The 13,315-nt window shown below is 45.9% G+C and overlaps 1 protein-coding gene across 3 annotated transcripts in view; it reads right to left on the bottom strand.

Annotated features, from left to right (window-relative positions):
- Positions 1-13,315, bottom strand: part of ZNF862 (zinc finger protein 862) — a 33,172-nt gene that overhangs the window by 14,324 nt on the left and 5,533 nt on the right. For all 3 annotated transcript variants that reach the window (XM_019959263.2, XM_019959262.2, XM_019959261.2), the window contains exons 2-5: positions 12,072-12,183; positions 10,269-10,373; positions 8,449-9,146; positions 6,846-7,002 (exon numbers count right to left, since the gene is read on the bottom strand). In XM_019959263.2, coding sequence (XP_019814822.2) covers positions 6,846-7,002; positions 8,449-9,135 — 844 coding nt within the window. In that variant the 5' untranslated portion in view covers positions 9,136-9,146; positions 10,269-10,373; positions 12,072-12,183. The remainder of the gene's footprint in view (positions 1-6,845; positions 7,003-8,448; positions 9,147-10,268; positions 10,374-12,071; positions 12,184-13,315) is intronic.

The raw sequence follows: 13,315 nt of genomic DNA, 5'->3' as shown, positions 1-13,315 counted from the left end.
TACAAAATTAGTTTCCTATGGACAGCAAAAAGTTGGATCATGTGTTTTTATCTGTTCTGACAATGTTTTTTGATTGGAGTGTTTAACCCATTTACAATTAAAGTAATTACTGATAAGAAGGGACTTATGACTGTCATTTTGCTATTTGTTTTCCATATGCCTTAGGCTTTTGCCCTTCATTTCCATCATCACCGTCTTCTTTTGTGTTTAGTTTATTTTTGTAGTGAAAACGTTTAAATTCCTTTCTAATTCCCTTTTGTGTATATTCTATAGCTATTTTCTTTCTGGTTACATGGGAATTACATTTAGGAATTCCCAGGTGGCTCAGTGGTAAAGAATCAGCCTGCCAACGCAAAAGAAAGGGATTCAATCCCTGGGTAGGGACGATCCCCTGGAGAAGAAGATGGTAACCTATTCCAGTATTCCTGCCGGGAAAATCCCACAGGCAGAGGAGCCTAGCAGGCCACAGTCCATGGGATCACAGAGTCAGACATGACTTAGTGACTATACAACAACAAACATGGCAATTACATTTAACATCCTAAAGTACCAACACTCTTAATTTCAATTTAGCTTAACTTCAATAGTATACAAAAACTGCTCCTTTACAACTTTCCCCATCTCTTTCCATCATTGATGTCACAAAATTACATCTTTATATACATGTGTCCCAAAATATAAACTAGTAATTCTTTTAAATGTATTAAATTATGTAGAAAATAAGATATGGAATTGCAAAAGTTAGAAAATACTAGCTTATAGATTAATAATTGTTTTTTTTTTCCTTTAAATGTACCAGTCTCTCAAATCATCAGGAAACAAAAGGTACAGTTACCAACCACTGTTATGATAACACCAGCTTTTATAACTGCCCATGTATTTACCTTGATTGAGATCTTCATTTCTCCATAAGCTTTCAAGTTACTGTCTAGTGTCCTTTCCTTTCACCTTGCACACCTCCCTTGAGTGTTACTTGCAAGGAACAACTAGTGGTAAGGAGCGCCCTCAATTTTTGTTTAGCTTGACATCTCTTAATTCCACCCTGACCTTTGAAGGACAGTTTTGCCAGATATGGGACTCGGTTGACTTTTTTTTTTCATTTAGCACTTTGAATATACCTGCCCACTGCCTTCTGGCCTCTGGAAGTTAAATCTGTTTATAATCTTATTGAGGTCCCTTGTATGAGATGATTCACTTCTCTCTTGCTGCTTTCAAGGTTCTCTTTGTTTTTGAAAGTTGGACTACAGTGTGTCTCAGTGTGGGTATGAGTTCATCTTACCTGAAGTCTACTGAGCTTCTTGGATATTTGTATTCATGAAGTGAAAGTGAAAGTGTAGGTCGCTCAGTCCTGTACAACTCTTTGCAACCCCACAGACAGTAGCCCACTAGGCCCCTCTGTCCATGGGATTCTCCAGGCAAGGATACTGGAGTAGGTTGCCTTTCCCTTCTTTAGGGGATCTTCCTGACCCAAGGATCGAACCCAGGTCTCCCACCCTGTGGGCAGATTCTTTCCAGTGTGAGCCACCATGTCTCTGATCAAATCTGAGGAGATTTTAGTCATTCTTTCTTTCCTTTTCTCTCTCTCTTTTCCTTCTGGGACTCCAACAATGTGCATGTTGGTCCACTTGATGGTTTCCTACATGTCCCTTGGGCTCTGTTCATTTTTCTTTGACTTTTTTGTTTCAGGCGCTCCATAATTTCCATTGTCCTATCCTCAAGCTTGCCGATTCTTTATTTTCCCTGCTCAAATCTGTTTTTGTATTCCTCTAGTTAATTTTTCATTTCAGTTGTAGTTTTCAGCTCTCAATCTTCTTTTTGGATACTTCTTTGGTTTTCTCTCTATTGATATTTCCATTTTATTCATACATTTCTGTCTTGACTTTCTCCACATCTCCCTAAAGTTCTCTGAGCATGTTTAAGACAGTTGTTTTAAAGTATTTATTTAGTATACCTGCCATCAGGTCTTTTTCAGGGACAGTTTTTGTTTAATTTTTGCCTCTGAATGGGTCATACTGTCCTATTTCTTTGTGTGCCTTGTGATTTTTTTGTTGAACACTGGACATTTGAATCTTAATAATGTGGTAATTCTGGAAATCAAGATTCTCCCCTGTCCCCAAGGTTTGCTGTTTTTATTGATTTGGGTTACCATTATTATTTTTTTTTAATTTTTTAATCATTATAGGCTATCTCTGTGCCAAATATCAGCCTGAGGTGTAAACTTAAAGTCCTCTCAGGTCTTTTCGAGTCCTTCCCTAGTCATGCAAATTCACTGTCTTAGTTTTCCTCCTATATGGTTTTGAATGTCCTAGTCTCTAATGTCTGGTTTCCAAAAAAGGAAAAAGAGAAAAAGAGGAGGGGGAAGAATCTGCAGCAATAGGGGAGGTATACAACACTGGCTGCTTACTTCTTGGTCTGCACCTCTGTGATGAGAAGCAGCAGTCAGTGATCAGAGCACTGACCCCTGACTGATATTTAGAGGACAGTGCCCTTTTGGCCCACCCCAATTCCTGCCAACTCTGTTCAACCTGCTCTAGTCATACAGTACAGCCGCTTGCACTGTGGTAGGAGAGAGAGATGGGCAGCTGCTACTGTGCTAAGAGCTGAAATTGACAAAACTTAACCACAATTTACTTTCCAACTCTTCCCCTGTAAGCTGAAAGCCTCTGACAGATTTCAGAGTTCCAAAATAGCTACACCAGACAGATTCTACCAGTGCAACTGTTGTCCAGGTAAGGAAACAGATTCTTGGTGCTCTTCCCAGAGTTCTCCTCCTAATCAGGACAGTTTTGAAGAGTACAGTATTGGTCATTTTATTAATTAAAATTAGAAAACACAAATGTGACTAAAAAGTGATTGGAGGCCTATCTGTTACCTGAGTGTGACAAGTCATGGGCCCCACTCAAGGTTTCACCCTATAAGAAAGCCAAAATGGAGGCCACAATTTGCTTTTATTTTTGGCCTCAGCATGCGGGATCTTAGTTCCCTGACCAGGGATTGAACCTATGTCCCCTGCAGTGGTAGGGCAGAGTCTTAACCCCTAGACCACCAGGGAAGTCCCAGGGGCCACCTTTTGAATAAACCCCTGGACCAAACACTCATAACCACATAACCAAATCTTAAACTGTCCTAATTTCCTCAAAATGCTGACTCTGGTTTTAAACAAGATTTAAGTTTCTTTCATGTCAGAGTGACTATACAGCTTCTGAGACAATTAGCTACACACAAGAAAAAGTTAACAGTGCTACTACCCTAGAGAGAATATAATCACAATAAAAAAAATACTCCTTAATTCACATTTTATAAACCGAGCATTACCTGCTGAGAGCCAAACTTTTAACCACTTTGGGTGTGAAGTCTCCCAGTTCATGAACAGTTTGTTTCTTCCTCAATAAAATATTCCTATCAGGAAAGCTCTCTTAATTTTCTTTTAACAATGCAAAGGGTAAAAAAGAAAATCCCCAAAGAGGTGACCCAAGCAAGTGGTGATGGAAAAGAATTGAAGCTGTTTTAGAAATGCATCCTGCTGAAGTTTGTGCTTTTAAAAACAATGTCTATATATGTGTGTTTCTTAGGCATAATGAAACCAGTTACTGGAAAAAACAGCTAAAAATTTTTGGTGAGGAGGACTCAGTGATAGAGATTGGTGGGACAGGAACTGTCATTTTTTTGTTATATGAGAATTATTTCAATTAAAAAAATATATAATTATTGGGCTTCCTTGGTGGTCCAGTGGTTAAGGATCCGCCTTGTAATACAGGGGACCCGGGTTCGATCCCTGGTCCAGGAAGATTCCACATGCTGAAGAGCAACTAAGTTGGTGAGCCACGACTACTGAGCCTGCGCGCCTAGAGGCTGTGCTCCACAATGAGAAGCCACCACAGTGCGAAGCCCGCCCACCACAACAAAGACCCAGCACAGCCAAAAAATCAAATAGATAAATAAAGGTCTTTAAAAAACATAATTATGAAGCAATATTTTTAAAGACTAACTGAAATCGTACATGAGACTGAATATCCCTGAAAATGTTTGCCTCAGTTACGCTCCCTTGAGGATCGGTCACCTCTGACTGCCTGCAGCAGTGGCCCCAGAAGTGCTGAACCCCAGGCACGGCTCTTTGAAACTATGGCTGAAATGGTGCTAAAAAACCTTTTCTTTTTGATCTCTTCAGAACAAGTGAAACAGAGGGAATTTGCAAACAGATTCTCCATGTCTTAATAATGGAAAAGTGACTGAAGAGATATAAATATATCACGTGCACGCATGTGCATGTTGATACACACACACACACACACACACACGAAGTCCAGAAAAATGGCCTGGCTTGCAAAGACAGATTCTGACCCTTTCAGGCTACTCTGACCCCAGGGTTGGCAGGCTGGCTCCCGCACCGGTTTAGAGACAGCCCCTCTGGCTCCTGGCACTGCTTCTTTCTCTCTAGCTCAGCAGGGCCCCACCGGGAGGCCAGATACGGCTCACCATGCAGCAGCTAGCCTCCCAAACAACACATAAGCCACTCTAACTCCCACTCATGTCACTGAGGGCTCTCCCACTCAGTTTTCTTTCCACTTGGTGACCTGACTTCTTCTCCCAGCTGTGAGGTCCAGCTGTCGCTGACGAGCTCACCTGTAGAAAAGGCACTGCACACCTGAAGTGAGTGACCTGCTACTCCGCATACGATGACACCTTTACTAGTAAAAACAAGGGTTACCACATAGTGCCTGTATTGGCTTGTCTGTTTCTGTAATGACAACTATTAATTTCTTAACAGTGAAATGTAACTGAATTTTCTTTTTTGGGGGGTGAGGGGAGCAAGAGATATCACCAAATATGGCCAAAGTTTGAAACCAGAATTTAAAATACTGAAATAAAAGAACAGCTGGAACTCTACATAGTGATAAACAGTTCTAAATGAGCAAGTCCACAAAAGTAAAGGTTGGCAGAGGAAAGCACTAAAATCAAAGCACAAACCTCTTCTTTTCTCCATAATCAAGTGACTGTCCTCTACAAGTTCAGTCCTATTGATAAGACAACTGGTGGGGCCATGGAGGCTGAACCTGACCTGGAAAATACCAGCTGAAAAGCTTTAGTCGACAACAGTTTAACTGCTGCACAACTGACAGATTAACATTAAATCTGACTGCATCAAATTGAGACTGTCTTTTTAAAAAACAGGTACCATAATAATAAAATCTAAAAGAACAAATCTACTAGTTGTAAGTCCTAACAAGAAAAACTACAGAACTAGCTGGGTTTCCTCGAATGAAAAGAGCACAAGGAAATCGACAGCGCAAATGTGCTGCGATGCAGTCTGAGGCCCACCGGACCACAGAGACCCAGGACCCAAGCCAACCCCAGCCTCACCCCAGGGCAGTAGCCCCTTTCTGCACCTCAGTTCTCCCGGAGGAGAGGCCTACTTACTGAAGATTTCCCCACTTCCGAACATATAGAAGTTAAAAAGAAAAGGATAAAACATGCTTAGATGACATGGTCCAGCTCAACAACCCAAGTCAGGCCCACGCCATGGGAAACACACTGCTGTACCACCGGTCACCCGTCTTCCCCATGACTTTCCGCAGGGGCCCAGAGGGCAGAGGGCACCACTGCTGCTCATTCCTTCACAGGAAAAGCCAACTTCCTGTGAGATTGGTTTCTTACAAACCAGTCTCCCCCTCGCTCAATGGCTCTCTCAGGCACTGTGGATGGTAGTAATGTTCTTTGAAGGTGTGCTTCAAAGGCCTTGGCCCAGGACACGAGTACAATACCTCTGTCCTCATGAAAGAAACAATTTTTCACATCCTTTCTCAACATTTGAGGAGCCATTTAAAACTGTGAACAATGATAAGAAGTTGTATATTGGTCAAGGATGTACAGAAAATACTCAGGTGCCCAGGAAAGGGCGCTGTGAGCCGGCAACATGACACCAGGTAAGCCACAAATACTCGGATTCCTTATTCTGTAGAAGTCATGACCCAGGTCGCTGGTGGAATTCCTAAGTTAGGTACAGCAGCCTGTTCTGCAAGGCTTTTGTTACAATATAGGCTAGTAATAATAACGTTTAAGATGAAGAGTTGTCTTTTTCGTGCCACGTGAAAATCTGGGCTGCCTGATGGATAAAGGAGGCAAAGAGAAGAACAAGGAGCAAATGCAAGAGAGGAGGCTGTTCCGGGAAGGTGGCAGCAGCGCGTGCGGATCATGCTCTGGGGCCTATAGCCCAGGGACACCCGGGCCGGCCCTGCCCACCCCGCTGGCCCCGGGATGAAGCAGCACTGGCCAAAGCAGAGGTAGGAATCCAGGAGTCCAGCCGGACACCCTTTCTCGCCTCCCTGCCTCCGCTCCCGCCGTCCCCAGCTCTGTCATGTCTGGAAGCCTGTCCTCCTTCTGCGCCTGGTTTTCAGCGCAATTAAAGCACTTCATTCTCTGTAAAGCCTGTCCTTACCCCTCCCTCGGATGCCTGGCCACATTAAGTCACTGTCTCCAGCGGCCCTAGGGTGCTTCCTGAACCTCTTTTACAAAGCTTGTGTTATTTTCCAGTTTCTTCTTAAAGTGCCTGTCTCTCCCACACTTGCTTGTCTCTTGGAAGCAGAGCCCTGACTCGTGCCCGTTCAGCCAGCACACTGTAGGCGCTCAGCAGGTGTTTGGTGGAAGATGGATGACGACGGGTGGATGAAGAGGAGAAAGAGCACAGCACCCCGAGGCAGGGAGAGTTCTGAGATGCAAAGATCTAATCGCTCTCTGCCTACATGCAGGGAGAGGGCAGAAAGGGGACGACAAGGACAAGTGGAGCCACCCTCGCGGGTCCCCATATCCAGTGATGGCACAGATAGAGAGGCTTCTCGGATCTTTACCCAGGGACGCCAACAGCTCATAGTTCATCTGCATCACGTCTCTGTACAGTTCCTTCTGCCACTTGTCTAGCGCGCCCCACTCCTCCCGGGTGAAATACACCGCCACATCCTCAAACACCACCGGGAGCTCCTCCAACAGCCCCTCCTCAGAAGGATCCTGCAACAAAGAGTAGCAGGTACTCAGTACTCCTCTCACATCAGACACCCAGCATGATGCTCCAGGGATCCTGCTCATGGCCTGTTTCTCCTGGGAAGCCTGCCAAGAGGCCCAGACGCTCTCTGAAGAATTCAGCTGTCCACCAAAGTCAAAAGAGCAAACGTGTGGCCCAGAGTCGGTAGGTAACAACTACACAAACCTCACCGTGATCCTAGAAGAAAGGGAAGACCCTTCCTCTTCTCTCTGGGAAGGAAAGGACAGGGCACTGAGGAAGAGGGTCTCGCAGAGCCTCGTGGCTGCACCCGTCCTCGAGAGCACCTTCTGCTCATCTACCATTGCAAAGGTGGCCGCTGTCTCTGAGCCACTGCTGAGTTTCCCCATCAGGATGGAAAGAGCAGTAAAACAACAAGTAAAGATGATCCTGTTCAGTGACTAGGTTAACACACACTTTACTGCTAAAGGAATTTAGGCTATAAAAGGTTAGACCTGTTTATCATCTTCTAATCCTAAACACTGAGGCAACATGAAGGGAAATGAGCTTTGTCCCTTTTCTGGATTCCATAAAAATCCGAACTTACTAACTTTACCTACAATGTTAGGAATAAGGAACGTCTGAGCTCTTCTCAACAGAATACTAAAAGGGGCTGCTCAAAATGACTTGTAGTAAAACCCCGCTTATATGGTGGGGGGCGGAGTTGAGAAAGGGGGATGGATCTGGCTACTCAGAGACCTCAATTAACACAGCTTCCTTGCAGGGCAATTTTCCAAAGAATCAGAAACTAAACCTGTTGCATTTGATAAACAGGCCTGAGGTGAGAAGTGGAGTCTGGAGGTCTCATCAGTGCAGCAGGGCTGGGAGGAGAGCCCTGGGCTGGCGGCCAGGGGCTCAGCAGGAGGGCAGCACCACGAGCCCTTGTTCTCTGGCTACATCTTAGCTCTTGCCCAACAAGGTGAGTTTAACTACGCTTGCTCCACCCCCTTCTGTGCAGCATTAAAAACACATTACACAAAGTCTGAAGAAACATGAGTCCAAAGTTAAAGCTGAAACATATCTTTTACATTGATTATTTAAGAGCTCTGCAGCTGTTTTTATGGTTGTGGGTTATTTCTGGAGTTCTGTGGTCATTTTAGATTCTGGATAAAGATGGCTTTTCTGAATGTAGCTGTTCTCTTAATGTCAGAAGTTAGAGTATTTGGCCCCACTAATATGTTTTGTTATCTGCCAAAAGGAGATAATAGTAGTAGGGCTGTTGTGGTCAGTAAAGGAGCTGATACATGTAAAGCACTTAAAATAAGACCTGGCACAGCTGAAGCATGGCAGCTTATGGTAACGTGATAATGTTAGCAGCAGCTGTGGCTAATGGAATTGTTCCACCATCATCATGCAATATACATTGTTGTCAGCACGGAATCCTCCCCCTTGAGCCATCATTATAAACATATTACCTGGCCACAGGGTTCAGCAGAATCATTACATAAAATGTTATCATCTGAGGAACTGCGGATGTCATCAACGATTTCTGTTTGCCTGAAATCAGGGATGCGATCCAGGTACAATGCAGGAATTGCTCCATTCCCTCCAGGGTCCCCCAGAGCAGCTCTCGAGCTGGGCAGGAGCTGGGCTACGTTATCACAGGCCCCCAGAGGCCCTGGGGGGTAAAATATGGGATAATCTGCAGGGAAGAAGGGCCCCTGGCTGGCCAGTACATCACCAGACACCTCCTGGGTGCTCTGGAAACGGGCTGCCCAGAGGGGGTCCCGTGCCGCCAAGGCCTTGACACAGAACACGTGGGCCTTGCTCTTGGCGTGGTATTTGAGAGTCTCCACCTTGAATGGTCCGGTATAACCTTCTATTAATCTTGACCGCTTGTCCCTGACAGATGGGTATTCCCGGCAAGCACAGCAAAAGAGAGCCGTCTGCTCTTCATTCATGACCAACCACGGGAACTGCGCAAACCACGACTTCTGGATGGATCGGGGTTTGGAGGGTTTGCTGCTTCTTCCTGCACAGTCTCCCTGGAGGCTGCCTCTCTCTGAGCTGAAGTGGGACAGACAGGCTTCCTTCTGAGGAGGCAGGTAGAGTCCAGCTTCTCTGGATGAGCTCTGCATGTCCATTTCCTCCACGAAGCCCATCTTGGTTTTTCCTATAGAGAAAAGAGACAGGTGGAATTTTCTCTGAAATCCTACAGGTTGAGTCACTGCAACTCAGAGGTGCTCAGATCCACGTTCTATGAAAGCTGGAACCATAGCCACAAAGTGACCCACTATGTCCCTGTTCTCTTCTCTCCAGCTCCCAGCCCCCCAGGCTCACTTTGCCTAACCCCAAAGAAACAAATGGACTTTAAGAAAAAGTTCTTTTCCCTAATATAAAGGACAGATACACCTGCTCAAAAAGAGAGCTCCACAATTTGACCTGTGCAGCCTAAGACAGTGGCACAGCCTTCAGGAGAGCAGACTTATTTACTAGAGACTGAACACTGAACTCAGAGAATGTAGGGTTAAAGAGGTAATTGAAGCAAACACCACCACTCCACACTTAGCAGGAATCCCCCTCTTTGGTGCCCTTGCCAGACAGGCATCTGCACTTGGCTCATGTATCTTCAGAGTGAGAGAACACCCCCCACCCCGCTACTGGGCAGACAATTTTGGCCCCCAGAGAGTTCTCCTTGAGCTGCATCCATCTTGGAGCACCTCCCCCCTGGGAGGGCTACTTCAGCCCTCTCTCACACCACATCCCTTCTGAGAGGCGAAAACTCCCAGGACCTCACTAAGATTTTTCTTCTTTAAGCTAAACCAGAAGTTTCTTTATTCACGCCTTAGTTGAAATGCAGCTTAGACACCTCTAACTGCTCTTATGCACCAACAAGTTCAGATGCCCAGTAGGCAAGGACTTGACAGTATTTGCTCCAGGCCACTGGACCACGAAATGGTCCATTACCAATCCCAGAAGCACAAATCTACTAATAGACTCAATAGGTCCAAAGTTAAGAGCCAAACACAAACCAAAACAAGTCAGTGTCTGTGAAGTCTAGGGCTCTGTGTGGTCCATCTGAGACAGGCTACAAGGGAGAGCAATCTTCCCTGATGCCATTCCTGGAGGAAGTAGCTCCACCTCCCTTTTCTCCGGTAGGAGGGGACGGTAGCAGCGTTCGTGTATAACTGGTGCACAGGGAGAAGCAGAGGACGAGGCCAGAGGCCTGGGGCCCAGCTTCCTGCTCCCTCCCTCCAGCAAAGCACCCCTCCTCCTGGGGCAGGTCTAGGCTCACCTGGGTTGGGGCTCAAGTGACTCCTCTGACCTTGGACACTGGCGAGCCACGGTTCTGGCCCTTGCTCAAATTTATAGAACAGCTCCGGGCTGGCAATAGTTGATCCTGAGTCAGGAACAGAGAAAAGCACTATGAGGTTGAATCCAGGTCACACAGGTTAAAAAGGTTATGAAAACTATTGGTTCAGAACAGAAGCTCAAACTCAAATGCTGGGGGGACCAGACAATAATCTGAGGAAACCAAGTGCGGGGGTGGGGGAAGGAGGGGGAAGCAGGGGAGGCTGTGGATCTGAGCCCAGGTAGCGGCAGCTGCTCAAATTCAGGAGAGGCCATCAATTAAATGCAGGGTCAGCGGCCTCGGGACCGCGGAAGAAGCTCCGAAGGGCGGCCGCGATGCCCAGCCCCCAGCGGATCAGTCAGCTGCTGGATCTATGCCTTTGGTGCTTCATGTAAAAAAAAATAAATAAATAAATGCAGGGTCAGCACGACCAGACCATCCCAGTTTTCAAGAGAAGCCAGAAATCTTATTTCTATGTGTTCCCCTCCATGGCTATATACTGACAACTAATTTAAGTACTTTTTTTAATATATAATTTTACTGATTTATTTTTGGCTGTGCTAGGTTTTCTTTGCTGCATGGGCTTCCTTTTTAGTTGCAGAAAGCAGGGGCTACTGTTGAGTTAATGGTGTGTAGGCTTCTCGTAGCAGGGGCCTCTCTTGCGGAGCACAGGCTCTCGGGTGGGTGGGCTTTGGTAGTTGCTGTTTCTTGGCTCTAGAGCGCAGACTGAATACTTGTGGTGCATGGGCTTAGTTGCTCTGAGGTATGTGGGATCTTCCTGGATCAGTGATCAAATCTGTGCCCCCTGCATTGGCAGGCAATTTCTTTACCACTGAGCCCCCAGGAAAGCCCCTTATTTAAGCATTTTAAAGAAGTCAAACCAAAAAAAAAAAGAGAAAAAAGGTGTAAGCCAAATCTGGCCCAGTGCTACTTTGCAACTTCTCGTTTAAAAGAATCATCAGTTTTTAAACTTTTTAGTAGACACAAAGAACGCAACCCCTCCATCCAAAGAGAGCTGAGACTGTTGGCCCCATAAACCTTAGACAAGGGCCAAGATGAAAAGAAGTAAGGAAATGCATGGTGATGATCATCAAATTGAAATCAGAAGAATATATATGCACATAGACACAATGAACTACAATCACCTCTGTCCATGGTACTGGAAGTCTATCCACAGAGGAGAGAAAGGACATTCAGAAAATAAAAAAGATGAAAACTATCTACTTGGGCACAAATTTTTAAGTTGTTTCATTTCATTAAACCACTACAACAAGCCTGTGAAAAAGGAAAGCTTGTGAAGAAAGACACCAAGTCTCAAAAAGGCTAATGGGCTTGGCCAGGCCTTGTGGCAGAGCCGGCACTGAGACCAGATTTCCACGCTGCAGATCTGAGGCTTCTTCCACCACTGCCCACCACCTCCAGTGTCCTCTGGGCACTGAAACAAAACCCACCTTCCAGCAGCACAGTCCACAGGTGGGGCTCCCCCTGCCCCCGGTGCCCTGGGATATGCCGAGGCATCCAGGTCTAGCCCTGGCACACCAAATTTCCCCACTTCTCTTGGCCAGTTTAAGTGGAAAAGAGAAAGCATGATGTGTGAATCCACAGGCAGTTAAGACAGATAGAGGACTGAGTGGATAAACAGCATCAAGATGCTGGGGGATAAATGGTCAGATTCCAGACAATTCGCAAGCATGTCACAGTCAGACATGGTTGGGAATGCTGTGGGGAAGTGAACAGGAGCCATACCCAGGGGTGCCACCAGCTTGTCAGAACCACAGATGTCCTTCTGCTGCTGACTCAGCAGCACCCACTCCTCCTGAAGCAAGTACACCGTGATGTCGTCAAACGTCACAGGAGCCTGGAAGGGAAAATGACACCAGGTAAGCACCAAGTTCCTCCTTAGTCTTCCACGGCTGTGTTCACAATCACCTGAGGGCACCCTGGGAACAGAGGTGGGATCTACTGGGATCTACTCTGGAAACAGATCAGACTGGAGGAAGGGGCACCGTCAGTCTACACACAGGAGTGCACCTCATCGCTCTCCCCCACTGAGTGCAAGTCACAGAGGGGACGAGACCCCCTTCTTCTAGGGAGGGCCACACCCTGAAACCAAAGTGCTGTAACAAAGGCTGACTCTGGACTCTCACAATCCTCTCCCTGCACGCTCCTCGCCTGCTGTCCCACAGGACCCATTACTTCTCAGCCAGTGCATCAGAAACAACCAACAGTGCTTCTTTTTGCAAAATCTTGAACATGGTAAATATTCACTTAGGAAGATGTATCCAATTTCTAGAAATAGTCAAATGTCACTGAGAACTATGACTGTGAATGTGTCAATGATCAAGATGGGCAAGGCTTTAAGACTGAGAACTACATTCCATGGGGCTTGTAAAGGAGCGCGGTTCCACCAGAAAGGGGCAAGGAAATTCAGAAAATGTTTCAAGGAGTTCTGGAATAAGATGGCAAGTTCAACAAGTACACTGAATTTTGCTTCCTCCTGTGAATTTAAAAGACACCCTTCTCCCATGAAAAAACCCCAAACGATACACCCACTAGGATGGACAACACAACAAAGGGACAATAGCAATATAATTGTGCTAACTGAAAAGCAGATGAAAAAGTAGTAACTGAGCAGATCCAAGAAAACTGAATTCTCACCCAACAGCAGACAAACAACCCAAGTTACACCAGTAAATCAGAGGATTTATTGAGTCTCTCTAGAGAGAGACTCAGGCCCTGGCCGCCCCAGGAACCATTGGCCTGGGAGTGAAGGCAGCAAGGCTAAAATAACAAGAGCTGGGGGAAAACTGTTTGCCAACAAATGCCAGACCCCTTACACAGGCTCCAAGATTGCAAGAGCCTCCTTCCCACATGATCAGAGCTTCAAGTTAGAATTCTGGTTTTCCATTGTTTAGAGTCAGCAAACAACTGGACTACCAAGACATAGCAAAAGGCTCTTTTACACCTGACAGAGTCCAAAACAGATGGGG

Source organism: Bos indicus, chromosome 4 (genome assembly GCF_029378745.1).
Source record: "Bos indicus isolate NIAB-ARS_2022 breed Sahiwal x Tharparkar chromosome 4, NIAB-ARS_B.indTharparkar_mat_pri_1.0, whole genome shotgun sequence".
NCBI classification, from domain to species: Eukaryota; Metazoa; Chordata; class Mammalia; order Artiodactyla; family Bovidae; genus Bos; species Bos indicus.
This window is presented reverse-complemented; position numbering and strand designations above follow the sequence as displayed.